This window comes from Grammomys surdaster, unplaced genomic scaffold (assembly GCF_004785775.1).
Source record: "Grammomys surdaster isolate TR1022 unplaced genomic scaffold, NIH_TR_1.0 170, whole genome shotgun sequence".
Taxonomy (NCBI): Eukaryota; Metazoa; Chordata; class Mammalia; order Rodentia; family Muridae; genus Grammomys; species Grammomys surdaster.
The window spans coordinates 19,544,706-19,562,064 of NW_021604618.1; the positions used below are offsets into that span (position 1 = coordinate 19,544,706).

General features: G+C 35.7%; 1 protein-coding gene across 1 annotated transcript in view; it reads left to right on the forward strand.

Annotated features, from left to right (window-relative positions):
• Spred1 (sprouty related EVH1 domain containing 1) overlaps positions 1–17,359 on the forward strand; it is a 69,885-nt gene that overhangs the window by 40,741 nt on the left and 11,785 nt on the right. Inside the window, exons 3-4 of the mRNA XM_028766909.1 lie at positions 10,826–10,994; positions 12,133–12,179. Of these exons, the coding sequence (XP_028622742.1) occupies positions 10,826–10,994; positions 12,133–12,179 (216 nt within the window). The remainder of the gene's footprint in view (positions 1–10,825; positions 10,995–12,132; positions 12,180–17,359) is intronic.

The window sequence follows — 17,359 nt, forward strand, 5'->3', positions numbered from 1 at the left end:
TTGAAAATTCCTAAGTTCCTTTAAAATAACTAGAAACCCTTTAAATTATTTGTAGATGAGTTCATAAGCCTATTTAGCCTCTGTTAGTTTTATCAGAAATATTTCAGATTTAAATAATTTTTTGATGCATGAACATTTTGAATGCAACTGAGATTTGGATTTCATAATGTTTTTCACTGATGGATCATTTCAATAGCATAGAAAGTTGCTAAACTAAACTTTGACCAAGTTTCTCCCATGGTTAGAATTATCCTAAGTGATCTTGAAATATTCCTAAGTCCATTGTTTTGTGGGCTTATAATTACTTCCTAATGTTACACATGGCACAGTGAATCACAGTTAACTAAAATATATTCAGTTTTGTGGAAAACTCCAGTTGAAATCAGAGGATAATAGAATAAACTTATGAAGTGTAAAAGGTGGTTCTGTACACACACAGAATGCTATCTGCACGTTTAATGCTTTTTGAAGTGTGGAGACATTAAGTAGCCACCGTGCTGTTACTATAAGCAGTCTCAGAGGATAACGTTTCTCATTTGATAACCAGCTTTGTTGAAAAATAAGCTGTAGGTGTTTCTTGTGAAAACTTTAGTAATAAATATTTTTTAAAAACTATTCATGTGGAATAAAAATTGGAGAAATGTTTGCTAGTAAAACTATTTTAATGTTAATCGTGGAACCCAAACAGCATCATTTGAAGCTATGCTGGTTTGAGGTACCTCATGTGAGTGTTCAGTATGTGGCTTTACCATACAACTATAGAAAGTGAACCTGGGATTCAAAACAACAATCTTATTTTCACTGATAGGAAATGAGAGAGAATGAGGAGAGAGGGAAAGCACATACACACACACAGAACCTACTCCTGGAACAGAGGACCATCTGTAATGGTTAGTGGAAAGATAGGTTTTTCTGCTAGTAGTACTGACCAGGAATCGAAGCATATATTGTTTCACCTAACCACTGGCTGCAAGGTAATAAGCAGATCAGACGTAACCTCAAGGAGACTTGACTTCCAGTTGGAAGGTGGTTGTGCTTGTTCCATAGATTAGCTGTAATGAAGCATTTTCGTTTATGGAGGCTTAGGGACAAAGATGTAGGCAGTAACTCATAGATGTATAACTTGAAAGTAGCAAAGTATGCAGTCTCAAGTCAAAGGAGACAGGAGCATTGAAATCAAGAGATAATAGTCCTTTAAGGATGGCAGTGTCTTTCTGTGACTTGTTTTGGTGATTGGTTTTATTCTAGTCTTTTTTTCCCCACCCTGGGTTCTGGTTTTGTTTTCTCAAGGTTTTCAGACTACAAATCTGGAAATCCTTAAAGTTCTTCCCAAATTAATAATTGCTTTCTTTTAAAGATTTTCCTAGTAAATAAACATTGTATTTTATTTTCTATGTGATAATTAATGTATTTGCTAAACACTATCCTATACCTGTTTCTGGGCAGCATATTAAGAGTTCAGAAGTGAAGCTCTTGTTCTTCAGGCTCCTGAATGAACTTGTAGCCTTTAAGAAAATAAATACTAGGAAGAGGTGCACAAGACCTCTGCTGACTAAGATGCGTACCTGGTGAGACTAAAGGATGTTTATAAGACCCTTGAAGAAAGGAGTTTGTTGTTTGTTTTTTGTTTTTTCCCATGGTGAGCCGAACATTGCTTTGACAGAAGACTTTTCCAGCCTTTGATTTGTAATTACTTGTTAAGCTACTCAAAGATTACACAGTAGCAAGAGGAAGATATAAAGATCTCCCTGAAACAGGAAATTGTTTAAGGTGCTTTGAAAACAAGAACAGGCAAATATAAAATAGCTACCAATATAAATATTGGTTGGCAAAGAATTTGAAATGAAAAAAGGGAAAGACATTTCCTTTGTAGGAACTTGCCAAGGAGATCAAGAAGTTATTTTTAGAATTAATAAGTAATTAGATTGTGAATAAATAAAATTTATAAAAACAGAAGTTTCATTAAAATACTCTGTTCTAAAAAAAAACCAGTATTTTTAAAGTAAAGCTTTTTGCTACGTATTGGAGACCAAGACAAAATTAGATTATTTCCTGGGATAAAGACAAAATAATTGGGCTGGAGAGATGGCTCAGCGGTTAAGAGCACTGACTGCTCTTCCAGAGGTCCTGAATTCAAATCCCAGCAACCACATGGTAGCTCACAACCATCTGTAATGAGATTTGATACCCTCTTCTGGTGTGTCTGAAGACAGCTACAGTGTACTCATAAATAAAAAAATAATAATAAATCTTTAAAAAAAAGACAAAATAATTAACAATGCCAATAGCTTTGATTAAAATGACACTCAATCCCTTTCTGTATTAGGGAAATCTTAAAGCACCAGGGAAAGTGTCTTCTGTAGGTTGAACTTGGTAGAAGTACAGAACAGGAATTTTCTACTGAGCTTTCCCTTGACACATCTGAATTATTCCACTGTCAAATGGCAGTCCTGTCTACTAAGAACTTTTAAATGACTTCACTAGCTTTTACTTAGAGTTTGGCCTTCTTAGCAGTCCTGCCTCCTGAAAGACACTCAGTATCATATTAAGGAAGTGCGGAGGAGTAGGAGTAGAGGTGGTGTGGCTGTTTCTGTATGCCGCTCACATACAGGAGACCCTCTGCTGATGCTGCACCTTGCAAATGACAGCCTCTGCCTTCACACTCAGCTCTGAGCTTCACAGTTGCTCCCCAAAGCAGCCCTTCCACCTTTGGGCCTTCTCAGTCTTCCTGAGGGCTCTTTGTTGTCTTGCCATTGTGGTCTTCTTTCCAACTGATTTCTTTCTGGATTTGGTTGTTAGTCAGGACTGTTGGTTCCTCCTGGGACTCTACAGTTTCCTGTCATTCCTCCTTTGCACTTAAATTTCATGCCTATTCAATTACTTTGCCTCTAATTTTTCACCTAAGCTCACTAAATTCCTGTGTTTAGTATTTTTATTAACATTTATCAGCCTTGGTTCCCTTTTAATTTTTCTGTCTTGTAAATTATTTCTTATCCATTCTGCACTAGGAAATAAAATGAAAATTTACCTCACTGTAAAAGCAACTTATAACATGTTCTTTTAATACCTATATTTTTTAATGTTAGAATATTTTTGTTTACTTTTGAATTTTTGTTTAATTTGAATTACATTTCTTTCTTCCTTTTTCTCCCTCCAAACCCTCCTATGTACCTTTCTCCTAATTCATAGCCTCGTTTTTCATCAATTGCTCTCCTATGTAGATATGTATTTATACATACATACAAATTCCTAAATATAATCTGTTGTTGAGTCTGTATAATGTTACTTGTTTTAATATTGAGTTTTTAGAGCTAAGTCTTCTTTCAACCATGTAACTCATAATTTGTCAGCAGCTGTTTGTGCAAAATCTCAGTTCTCAGGGTATATACAGTCTAATGAAATATAAGTAGATATTAAAACAGGCACCATGCTAGGTAGTGTTGGAAGAAATGGCATAGGGAGTGTTGTTTATAAGGAAGTTGGGTAATGCTCAGAGTAGCCAGTGACAGCTTGACTGAGAAGATTGGGTAACATTTGTGTGAAAACAACTTATATTTTAGTTTGTATATTTAGGTTCCCAAAGCTTGAGCATTCTTAAAGTATGGTGCATTTATGCTATTAGTTTTGGGAGTATACTATTTAAAATCTTGGACTTTTTTGGATTTGGTAAGTGGGATCAAAATATTTGTTACTCTAGTCATTGACCTAGGGATTCGCTCTGGTCTCCACTTGTTCGTGTCCTTCCTTTGCCTTTGTCTTCTTCCTCTGTATCTCTTTATGTTGCCATAGCCATCTCAGTTTTCTCATTACACAGTTTTATTCTGTTCTTTTCAGCATCTGTATTGTTTACCATTGTAAACTTTCTAATGCTTGGAGCTAATAATCCTTTAGTTTTTACCAATAATTTTTTATACAGAAAGTCTTTCTTATGTCAACACAAAAAAATGGTCTGAGCCTCACCATCTTTGTCTTCATCTAACTGTTTTCTCAAGGTAGGCCATCAGGTACCTTCATGTTGTTGCTTGCGTACTCTTGGATCAGCTAAAACAATATGACTTCAGAAGATGGCTACTCCTACCAACATGGAACTAATAACCCTAGAGTTAAGAGCACTGGCTACTCTTTCAGAAGACACAGGTTCAATTCTTAGAACCTACATGGTAGCTCTCAGCCATCTGTAATTCCAGTTCTGGGGGATCTGGTACCCTTTTTCTGACCTACTTGTACACCAGGCATACACAAAGTACATAGACATATGTACATGCAGACAAACACTCAGGCACATAAAATAAATCTTTAAAAGTTTAATTTTAAAATATATGGTAGAAAGGAGACTGTAAATAGACGCTTACATGTTCCCAGATAATGGTAGAGAACAGATCTCCATTCTGTTGCCACAAACCAAAAATAGGATTGGGTGAGACAGAGTATGTGGAGAAAATCAGCTTTGCTGTGAATAATTGGAATTGGGACAAATGCCAGCAGTGTCCAACCAGTCTTCAGTTACCTGTGCATTTCAGGGTTTAGCCACAGATACAGAAATAAATTATGCTTTTAGTATCTTTCTGAGTAAGCTTTGTCACTTAGTTTCAGCAGTAGTTTTACAGCAGTTAATTCCTTAACACAGCTGATTTTCCTTGAAGAGGAAAAAACCCTGCCATTTACCATTACTGTTTGCTGTCTTCTGCAGTCCTGTGGTACCTGGTTCTTGAAAGTTAGGATAGCGAGTTACCAATTACTCTGACAGCAGTCAGACAGCTTCAGTTTCCCTACTTTGACCTTTTTTGAGCCCATGCTTCACATTTCTTAAGATTGAGTTATGTGTTTTAAATGATGGCCATCACTTTGTTCATTAGAACATTTAGAATCATTACTAAATGGAGTCTATTAATACTGCACTGATTTATACTGATAATGGTATGTCACACTTATCAATTAATGTTGATGTCATCTTTCTCGATAGTGCCCAATGATGGTGTTTCCTACTAGGTCTCCTGTTCTGTTGTGTTCACCTTTGAACTGTAGGCTGTTTCTTCTTTCACTTTCGTGGTGCTAAGGATTGAATTCGAGACCTTTATATTCATCAGGCAAAAATTTTACCACTGAGCGACACTTCTGTCCAGGCTATTACATGTTTATAGCCTTCTAACTACTGAATTGAAGTCTAACCTCCAACTGAAACTATTGGTGATGCATACTAGCTTTCTCTACTACTTTTATTAGATGCTAAAAATAATCTGACCATCTATACTTTTAGTTGGCTGGTTAATTAATATCATTCCTGTCTGTATTTAATCATTTATGGTTAGAGTCTTTCTATGTGCTAAGTTTCCTGCTCATGCTGCCATAATACATTATTGCTGGATGGGTTCAACAACAAAAAAATGTATGCTTTGTAGTTCTGGATGTCACAGAGTAAGAGGTCAAGGGTGTTGCCTGCTATGTTTTTGATGAGGGCACCTCCTAGATGGCAGACTTTATCTACCCAGTCCTCTGGACTAGAGAGAAGAGTGCTGCTATCTCGTTCAGCACAAGGGCACTTGCTTCACAAGAATTTAGACTCTGTCTGTACCACCTCATTTGACATTTGCCACTTTTTCATAGACCCCGTCTTCAAAGAAAGACATGGTGAAGATTGGGGCTGTAGCATAGGAATTTGCAGGAACTAAGTTCAGTTTCAATAGCTTCCTGCTTAACTCTCGGTTGGTAGATTTTTAGGCAGACATACTTTCTTATATTAGAACTGTACATAGAGATTTAGATCTTTCTGGCTGTAGTTGTCCTCATTAGCTATTACTTTCTTGTAAAGTGTGTTTTTCCTCATTCTTTGAGAACTGTAAATGGTTTTATCTTTAAGCCATACAAATATATTTATTCAATCCTTTTTACACATCCATAAATAATACCATTAAATTTACCATTTCTAGAGTCTTTTAAAGTTCTTCTTGCAATCTTTTTCCTTTAGGCACTAAGTAGAACTTTCTGAATTAGTATTTGTCACTACTGATGGTTAAAGATCTTTTTTTCTTTGTGAATTTATAGACTTTCTGGTGTTGTACATAGAAATATGATACTGGCTCTTACCTGGACATATCCTTTATTGTGGATGTAGTACCTTTGTATTTCTTACCTGCCACCAGAATTTGATAACTAATTTTAATGAAGTTTGATTTAAAATGTATTCCATAGATATTCAGTTATATTGAAGTAAATATAGATTATTAATGTTACAAAATAATGTGAAGGAATCCTCTGTATATCCTCTTCCCAATTTTCCCAGCAATGATAACATTTTCTAAGACTGTATTATCATATTATTCTAAGATATTCATACAATCACCCAAACATTTCTGTTTTATCCTTAGTCATTTATGATTGTTTTTAGAGCTATAGAGTTTAATCGGGTATGTTAGCATTCACAGGCAGATGCAAAGCAATTTAGTGACTCCTCCTTCCTGTTGATATTATAGCCAGATACATATCCCTCTTAACCTGACAAGCACTAATTTGTTCTCTGGATCATTTCTATGATTTCTGACATTTCCAAAGTGTTATAAAAGTAGAGTTGTAAGTATTCAATCTTTCAGAATTGTCTGTTTTTCATTCAGCGTAACTTGTCTTAAGAGTTTGTCCTTTTTATTTTGAGTATTTTGTAATCTGTAATAGTTTTGTTTTGCTCATGTTTGTTTTTCTTAATCACTGACTTGTAAAGGTCAGACTTCCGGGTCGTTTTCATATTGGACGATTTCATAGATAAGGGCACCATGAACATTTGTATACATTTTACTGTGTCTTTGGATATAATGTTGCTTTTTCTAGGATAAATGATCAAAATTTAATTTGCGGGCTGGAGAGATGGCTCAGTGGTTAAGAGCACTGACTGCACTTCCAGAGGTCCTGAGTTCAAATCCCAGCAACCACATGGTGGCTCACAACCATCTGTAATGAGATCTGATGCCCTCTTCTGGTGTGTCTGAAGACAGCTACAGTGTATTCATATATAATAAATAAATAAATCTTTAAAAAAATTTAATTTGCTAGATTATGTGATGTTCATCTGTTTAATGGTATAGGAAGTTGCCAAATGTATGTTGAAAGTGACCATGCTGTATTAAATTTGCTCACTGGGTACCTAAATGTTCCCAGCATTCTTGTTAGCATTTCATGGACTCACTTGTTTATTTTGGTAGTTAGAGATCTAGGGAAAAGTCATTGTAGGGTTAATTTGCATTTCTGTAGTAGCTGATCATATCCTCTCTTGGTGCCATATCTGTTCTTTTGCCCATCCTTACTGGATTGCTTTTTTCTATAGAGTCTTCAGTGCTGATTCTAGATGCTAGTTCTTTCTAGGAATATGTACATGCTTTCTCCTAGCCTGTAGTTTATCTTTATAAATAAATAAATAAATAAATAAATAAATAAATAAATAAATAAATAAATGGCTCTTGTAGAGCTTTAAGTTTTGATAAAGTTCAATTTATCTTTTTTCCTTTAGTAGAGTGTGATTTTAATGTCAAATCCATGAACTCTTCTCTAACTGTGGTTTCTGAGTCTATATCCTGTAATTTGTTCTACAAGAGTTAAAGTTTTATAGTTTATATTTAAACTCATGGTCCACTTTAGACTAATTTTTAGTTAATGTGATACTTAAATCAAGATTCTCTGGTGGCAGGATATTACGACTGTGGTTGGTTGTTTTTCTCTGTAGCCTTTCTTGAAAAGGTCCTTACCGCTTGAGTCACCCTTCTGCCTCCTTTAAGATGAGTCAAGTACGATTTTGTAGGCCGTCTCATTCTCCTGATCTGCTGGTCTTTCTGCAGATGCTGTATCCATGCTACTGTCCTGTGTGTTAGCACCAACACCTGGGAGGCAGAGTCCTCCCATTGTTGCTTTCTCTGCTCAAGATTGTAGGTCCCACAGCCTTTTCCTTTGGTGGAAATTCTAAATGTTGGTCTTCCCTGTCTCATGAAGCCTTACTGGGACTGTCACAAGAATTGTTTATGATGAAGCATCTACAGTCTGTCTGTTTAGATCTCTAAGTCTTAAAATTAGAAACAAAGAATATTTACTTTGTACATTTGACATTAAATTCTTTTGTTTTCTGATTTCCTTATCTGCTAAAATTTTTATGCTCCAAACTCATTTTAAAGTTCTTCCTTAGTTGCCCCACATAGGCTCCGCACCCCTCCTCCAGCCTCTCACTCGATTTCATGCTGATTTCCTTGATTCATTAGGCATTTGGAAGTAGTTGCATATTTCACTAAAGAATTAGGTTATTTTCGAGAGAGTACAGTCTGATTCTTTGTCAAGATACATTTTATATTGTCAATAAATTCATTTAAATGTTATACATCATAAAGACCATCTTGCATGCATTTGTTTGCATGTGTGGGTGGCATATGAAACTTTAATGGTCTTGTCCAAATTGACTTTACCTTTCCTACTTTGAATCTATTTTCTAGTTTTCCACTTACTTTCTCCATTTTTTTATGATCCAAGATTCCACCCAGGGCATGGCCCTATCCACAGTTGGGACAGCTCTTCACTCAGTTAATGTAGTCAAGATAACAGTGTGCTCAGGCCCTGTCTCCACGTGAATTTGGATTCTATAAGGTTGAGAGTTAATACTAAATCAGAAATACTCTGAATACTTTGTGTGTTATTTCTTCAAAGTAAACTGGACAGTAAGTAGAGATAGAGTGGGATCCTAGTGGTTTTAAGTGCAAGGCCCACAGGCCTAACAAGCTACTGTATCAAATGTTTTCACCATCTTCCTTCATGCGTTGGAAATATGAATGTTATATAGCTGTGTGTTCTGTTTTTCATAACTCAATATTGTTATTTTGGACACTTTACTAAAAAGTATTCATGCTCATTAACTTTATGTGATGTATGTGATGAATATACCTGAGTGGATTTGAAGTCTCTGAGGAAACACCTCTGGGCCTCTGAGAGTGTTTCCACAGAGATTTAATTAGTGAGGAGGAAAAATAAACCCAGAGTATGGGCCACACCATCCTGTGGGCTAGAGACCTAGGCTGAAGACAAAGGACTAAGTAGATTCAGTATTATTCATCTTTATGTCCTTCCTGACTGGATTCAGTGTGTGTGACCAGCTGCCTCATGCGGCTATGCTATCTTTCCTGCCATGATGTGCCTTACTCTTCAGACAGAGTCAAAAACAACCCTTTCTTTCTCAGTTACCGTTCTCAGGCATTGTGAAAAACTTAGCTAATATACTGCCTTTCCCCACTTTCTTTTAATTTTCTTTTCTTTTAATTTTTAACTCTGCTTAATAGCCCAGAGACCTTGTTTTTCATCTTTTTCTTTAATATTAAATTTTACTAAATTAATGTTAGTAGGATATTTTTCATTCCAGAGTTCAGTACAGTTTTTATAATTAACATCTATTTACTCTTAACAGAAGAATAGAATTAATACATTTTTACTTTTCAACATAAGTATATTATTATAATAATTAAGAGTTCAAAAACATAGTGATGACTTTTAAATTTGTTCTTTGCTAACCAGCCGCATTCTAAATGGATCAGTCACACATCAGTTAGGGGTTATTCTTGCCAAAGGCTGAGAATAGCTCCCATATTAAAAACTTAATATAATATGTGATCCTAGAACCTTATATTAGAAATGTTAAAAATGTTATCAGACCTAATTAGAATATGGACTGAGGTAAATGACATAATTAGAATTAAAACTGAGATAAAATGTTGTCTCCATGTTAAATTCAATTGCTGTGTTACATACAACGAACAGCATTGTCTTAAGGAACACTTCCAAGTATTCAAGAATGATGGGACATCATCAAGTTATAGCCTCCTTAGTACAGTTCAGAATAAGAATAAAAAAAATGTTTGATGAGGAGTGTACTTCAGTGGCAGACTACTTGCTTAGCATTTGAAGCTGTAAATGCAATTCCTGGCACTGGAAAATAGACAAACAGATAAAGCAAAAGTTGTATATGTTAGAATGTATAGAGAGAATTTAAAAAAAAAAAAAGTAAAAGGGAGAAAGAAATTTTACCTGCTGTTACTTCCCTGAAACCATTTCAGAAAGAAAAAAAAATTGAAGAAACAAAGTTGTATTGTCCCACAAATTACATGAAACTATTACTCATTTATTATAGGATCTATTTAATACTATTAATTGTGTTTTTAAAATGAGGAACCAGAGTTTTGAAAAGCCAGAGCCAGGCATGGTGGCACATAACTTTAATCTCAGCACTTAAGAGGCAAAGTCTAAGAGCTTGAAGCCAGCGTGGTCTATCTAGGAAGTTTCAGGCCAGTCAGAACCTTCTCAGCGAGACCTCGTCTCAAAGGAAAAAAAAAAAGTTATAACCCAGCTATAATGGCAAATAAGTGATCTGGATCTCTTAAGAAATTTAGAGAAGGAATGGCTGGAAGATATCATTAATGGTGGAGTACTTGTCTAGCATGCACAAGGCCCCTTGGTTAGATCACCAAGAACTACAAGGAAAAAGGTGGGGGGGTAAGTTTTGAAATTAGTTAATAACCACTTCTGTTCCCCAGATTCTCTCAAAAATATTGCTAAGTATATTCTTCTGGGAGTTTTGTATGCAGCTCTGTGCTTATTCTTTTAAATCACAGTATAAATCTACAATCTTTTTACAACCTGTATAGTCTTTTTGATCCCCTCTTAGTCCCTTTATCAAGTTGATTTGGTGAAGATTATAATCAAGGCCTCAATTTATTTGAAATGATTCATTTTATTTATAGTTCTTAGTGTTTATTAAGATTACATTAGATGCGTTTTGTATGTTCATTAACTTTGGCACCTGACTTTGCAGGTGGTTTTGGAATGTATGCTTAAGAAAGACCTCATCTATAATAAGGTCACTCCCACATTTCACCACTGGAAGATCGATGACAAGAAGTTTGGCCTTACCTTTCAGAGTCCTGCTGATGCCAGGGCTTTTGATCGAGGCATTCGAAGAGCTATAGAGGATATTTCTCAAGGTAGGTTTCATTATTATTATCTGGATATTTATATATTATTTATAAGTAGTAAATATTCTTTTCTTAGCTTTGACCTAAAGTAGTTGCTGTACTTTAAAAGGTGTTTAATAATAGAAAAAAATGTTCTAAGAATAACAGTCAGTCTGTGGTAAGACTCAGAGTAGTCAAACATGCCTGTTAGCCCAGTGAGGCAGGGGGATTGAGAGCTCAAGATCTTCTTGGGTAGGGGTATTTAGTAAGACTGTATCTAAAAAAGCAAGCAGACAGTGAGTAGGGGGAGTGCAAGGTGGTGTTTTCAGAAAATTTGAAGAAATATAAACTACTTACAGGGAAACCAGATATGAGCATGAAAATGCTTAACGCTAAGTATGTTTTGATATTATGTGAAGCTGGTTAATTTCGCATATTTTTAAAGCTCCCAGTTGATTAAATTTTCATGTAAGTTTTATAAAACAAGTATTTTAAAGAGAAAATTATTATTCATAGCTGTTAAAGTGAAAGTAATATATTTCAAATTTTGGGTTGACTTTTAAGACCATATTAATGGCCTTGTAAGAGAATACTATTTTTCTAAGATGGAATAAACTGGGTACACAGTGCTGAGCCATTTGTATGTTTAAGGAGGAATTGCACATAATGCCTCACCAAGATAGTATTGCAGTATTCCCTGTCTTGTTAAGCTTTGAATATCATTATCAACAGTGGTCTCTTTCAACGGATTTGCTAAATTTTTGTCACTTAGTTTTTTATCCCAAAGAGTAAACTAAACTACATTTAACAAAGGTCACATTCCCTATCTCATGCCTGCTTCATGCTAGCCATGTCTAGAGCATAAATGCAGAATATTCTGCTACCATACATGATTTTTTTGACATCACCAAACAACCAGAGAAATATAACACAGCTAGTCTGCTTAGCCATGAAAGAAAGTAAGTGGAAGTTTGTCAAGAGATGATGGAGACAGTCACTTTTTATCCTGACAGAAGAGGAAATGTAAGAATCTGATATTTGAGTCTGTTGCCAGGCAATGCAAAAGTCAGTCTCTGACCTTTGTAATGCCATAGTCAACCATTAATACTAAAATATAAGGCCAAATATATATATAAATGCTATGCTTAACTTTGACCTCTTTTCTTAGGGTGCCCAGCATCGAAAACGGAGGCTGAAGGAGGAGATGACTTACAGGTAAGTGGTTTGGCTTGAAAGGAATTTTAAAACATCAATATCTGTAGGAAATCGTTAGAATTCATAAGTAAACAACTCACAAATTTCAAAGATCCCATATTTACCTTGGTCTTCAAGATAAACAGAACCATGTCACAGAGAAGTTTATTTTTGTAAGGAGGTTGCAAGTGTGAAATCCTTAAAGTAGGCAGGTTGGCATGATGGAAGCTGGACAAATCCATGCTGCATCATTGAGCCGGATTTCCAACCCCCTCGGGCCATCATCTGTGTTGATGAGTCCTCCCACACTGAGGGGATCTCCTTATGTACTACTGTATATTGATTCCATGCAGTCATATCCAAAGTATAACCTTAGCAAAGTTTAGATTGCTGTTTAGCCAAACAGCTACACAACCGTATATAACTTGGCAAGCTGACAAAATTAACAATGTACACCTGTTCACTACTTTCCAGTTAAGAAAGTTTACAGAAAAAGGAATTACAAATTGTTAGTAGCATATAGTCAGGAGGATGACAGCCGTATAACCCCATACCAAAAAGTCCACAGCCCTGGCCTACACAACAGAACATTCCAGTGAAAAATTGATTTGGCTTAATGGTATTTTTAAGTTTGTACATCTATGTTGTCCCCAGATTTCTGACTGAATTTATGACATGGAAGCTCTTTTAAGCTGCTTTGTTTTTTGGAGACGTCTTTTATAGTGAAGTTAAGCCTTCCTTAAAATGAGTAGAAAGGGAGTCCTTATTTGTATTTTATGTGTGTGAGTGTTTGCCTGCATGTGTCTGCACCATGTTCATATAGTGCTCAAGGAGACCAGAAGAGAGAATCAGCCATTAGAACTGAAGTCACAGACGGTCATGAGCCTTCATGTAGGTGCTTGGGATAGATACCCTCACACCAGGTCTTCTGAAGAGTGGCAGACAGTACCAATTTCTCTGAACAACTGAGCTATATTTCCAACCCCAAGATAGCACTATTTTAAGAGTTTGTGTCCAGGATTGAAACTGCAACACTATACAGTTTATCTAGTGATATGCCAGAATTTTAGAATGAATGGGGGGAGGGGTGCCTGTATGTAATAGGGAATGTGCACCACAGTACACTTGTACAAGTCAGATGACAACTTTTGGGAGTCAGTTCTTCTATGTGGGTTCTAGCAGTTGAACGCTTGTCATCAGGCTTGGTGGCAAGTGCTTTCACCCACTGAGTCATCTCACTGGCCTATAGTTACTTAGTTTACTACAAGTTATTTTTTGACTATCATTTGTAAAGACAGCAAGAATATAGTTTAAAAGTATAACGTATAGCTTCTTACTCAATTTTTCTGCCTAGTAGAAGTAAAAGATTATCAAATTTAAATGAATACTTTGAAAAGATTTAATATCAGAGCAGAAATCTCCATTTTGAATATTCATTAACTTGTTCAACAGATATTAAGATCTCTGCCATAATTGTTAGATACAGGATTATTTGGCAGAACATCTTCCTGTCCTGAGCAGTTTGCTTCCTTTGTAGTTGCCAGGAAACTGGGAGGAACTTACCTTTCTTTTTCATTTACCTTTGAATGATCTCAGAACGGGTCCATGGTTTGGGTTTAAAGTCCTATCTTGTTCATATTTTACTCCTGGTGTCTATTACAGTCCTGAATATAAACATAGTTGTTACTTAAGAACATTTAAAAGAAACATTTTAAAGAAAAATGCTAAATTTAAAGTTGGGTCTTTAAAAAACCAGACATCCTGTTCTTTTACTTGGCTTCTTTTCTTAGACTATTCTGGTAAAACAATTAAGGTTTTGTTTGCTTTTGTTTCTTAATTCTGGTTTGTGTTTGTTTCAATGTTATTTGTAATGCTTTTCCATCCAGATAAGACAGAACATTGGCAGTTTTAATTAAGACAACCTTAATTGAGATAAACACAAAATGTGCCTTGTAACAGGCTTGAGATTGCGCAAAGATCTTAGGTGCCATGCTTCTGGGCAGAAAGAAGACCCAGCCGTCAGAAGTTAAAAGGCTCACGTTTGTTTTACTGTTGAGAAGCAGTCTGTTTTTATCTTTTTTAAAAATTAGCTAACCAAAATGACTAAAAAGGCTTTCATTTACATTAACTGACTAAAATAATCTTCACACTGTGGGACATGAACTGTTGATGTGCTGATTTCGAAAGACGTTACTTTTAATATGGCTCTGGCTGCCTTTATTCCATGAAAAGTGTTTTCATGTATCTCATTTATTTCATGTATTTCAGCCATCATCTTTTGGACAGACTGTCACATAACTCTAGAAGTTTCCAAAGCTTGTTAGGTTGCATATATTTTTATTCAAAGTTTTTCTTAAGGTTTGTTTCTTTTTATTCTACTTGTATTGGTATTTTGTTTGCATGTATGTCTGTGTGAGGGTATCAGATCCACTACAACTGGAGTTACAGTTGTGAGCTGCCATGTAGGTGCTATGAATTGAATCCAGGTCTTCTGGAAGAGTACCAGTGCTCTTAACCACTGAGCAATCTCTCCAGCTCTTTGCTCAAGTTAAAGTAAAGTGTAATCTTGGGCTAGAATCTTAGAAATAGATTTATCAAAAAGGGTTATTTTAAGATTTATGTAGATAGCAAAAACTATATAACTACTGCTTATTTTCTCAAAAATAGATCTATGAACAGTAAATAATCTCTGCAAACTTAAAAATACCTTTAAGCCAAATTAACTTTTCATTGGAATATTTTGTTGTGTAGCCAGGGCGTGGACTAATTTCTCTGTACTATTATTTTTCGACAGATACTATGTCTTGACATTTTTATGTTTCCTTACTATTTCATCATAATTACTATGTCAAGGTTGCTTAAGTATAATAATCTATGCTAGTGGTGTTTCTAGATAAAACTCTTAGAAAAGTACAGAATTAAAAACTTAAGGGAAACATGTTAGCACATAACCTTAATCTCAATCCTATATACAAGAGGCTGACATCTCCATGATGTGAAGGCCAGCCTAGATGACATAGTGAGTTCCAGGACACCGGGGCTACATATTTAGTGAGACCCTGGGGTGTGCGTGAGGGATCTAGTTTATTCCTAATCATAATGCACCCGAGGAGATTCGTTAAACAAGGGAGTTGATTGTGGCCAAATCTAAACTGAATGGAAACTAGAAACACGAGAATGTGTGTGATTACGTTAAGGTGAAAGAATTAAGAAATTTATTTTTGAACTTTATACAATTTTTTTTTTTTCCTTCCCCGGCCTCACTCGCTCCGGCCAAAGGTTTTTTTTTTTTACTTATTTATTATATGTAAGTACACTGTTGCTGTCTTCAGACACCCTAGGAGGGCATCAGATATCATTGTGTGTGGTTGTGAGCCACCATGTGGTTGCTGGGATCCGAACTCATGACCTTTGGAAGAGCAGTCAGTGTTCTCAACCGCTGAGCCATCTCACCAGCCCCTTTATACAATTTTTAACTACTATATTTTTGTATATGCTTATATTTATGTATATTTATAATTAAGGTTTTGCTTTGTTGGATATCATCTGGTTAGACATTTAGAAAGTTATCACTGATTTGTGATAACTTCAAGGATGAAATTCTTGAGCAAGTGCCGTGCAGTACACTTTTGCTCATAAGATGAAGTTGAACTTTGTCGAACAGTTGTTTCTTTCCAAGTGCGTTCCTGTGTACCAGCAGTTACTTAACCCTAGCAAAGTGTTTGGGGAATTCTGACTCTCATCCTCCTCTTACTAGTGTGTGCTAGTCTCTTACTGCCTTGGTAGTTAAGACTATTAAGTGGGCATTGAGATGAAACCCAAAAAGTCTTCATGAGAAATGATGGGACAAAGTCTGAAAGAAGATCAGTTTGAATCACATTAAAGTGAGATAGGCAGGAAAGATAAAGGGGGCGGGGGAGTGATGGAGAGTCCTGTCAGTCACATGGTAAGGAGAAGAGGAAGTAGACTGGAAAGTAGCTGGGAAGGCTCATTGTTTAGAAAGTCATTTTATGGACGTAAAGACTCAGTCTGCTGGGCAGTGGTGATGCACGCCTTTAATCCCAGCACTTGGGAGGCAGAGGCAGGCAGATTTCTTGAGTTCGAGGCCAGCCTAGTCTACAGAGTGAGTTCCAGGACAGCCAGGGTTATACAGAGAAACCCTGTCTCAAAAAAACCAAAAGAAAAAAAAAACTTAGTCTGTGTCAATTGGGTACTCTAAGGCCAGTGTGTAGAAAAAAGATACATTATTTAAAATAATGGTGACTGGTTTACTGGTAGAGTATATTTGTATTATATTTTAATACATTATGATTATGTGACAGAACTAAGAGAAAAAGCATAATCTTAATTTTTTAAGAAAGAAATTAACAAAAATAATAAAACTGGCTCATCTGGTTCAGCACTGTATACAATGTTAGTTTGATTTTTTTTTATAATATATAAGTAATACATGCTTTGTTATAATATGCATAACACTTTTCAAACACGTATTTGGTCGTTTCTCCAGATGATACTTTGGGTTTTTAATGTCTGAGACCCATTTAAGTATATACTTACAAATTGTTTCTCAACTTCACAGAACCGAAATACAGAATTCTACCCAAGTCATAGCAATCCTAGACTGTATAACTGACCTGTGTTTGTGTTTCGTCAGATACATAATTTATGTAAGGCTTATTGTTTTGGAAGAAACATTTTGATGCTTCCTTGCAGTGCTGGGAATAGAACCCCGGACATTGCCCATGCTATGCAAGTGCTAATACCCTGAGCTACCAGCCCAACATTAAATTAGAATTCTTAATTGACTTCTCAATTAGGCTATACTTTAGTAAAAGACAACCTAATCAAAGAAATTGTTATCATTAAAGATAAAGTTACCTTATAATTACTATTACTGCTACAACCCATGCTTAAAATTTTATCGTGTAAGTATCCCTACTAGCTCTAAGGCTGATATTATAACCAATTTATAGTAAAATGGTGGTTATTTAAGTTTTATATCCTGTTTTTAAAAAGTGAATCAAAAACCTCTGAGGTCCTTTCTCTTAACCATTGTCTTATATTTGGTTTGTAAGGGGTTGGGCGGTTTTAAAAAGCCTCCAACAAGTTTTCTTCCTTCCTTCCTTCCTTCCTTCCTTCCTTCCTTCCTTCCTTCCTTCCTTCCTTCCTTCCCTCCCTCCCTCCCTCCCTCCCTCCTTCCT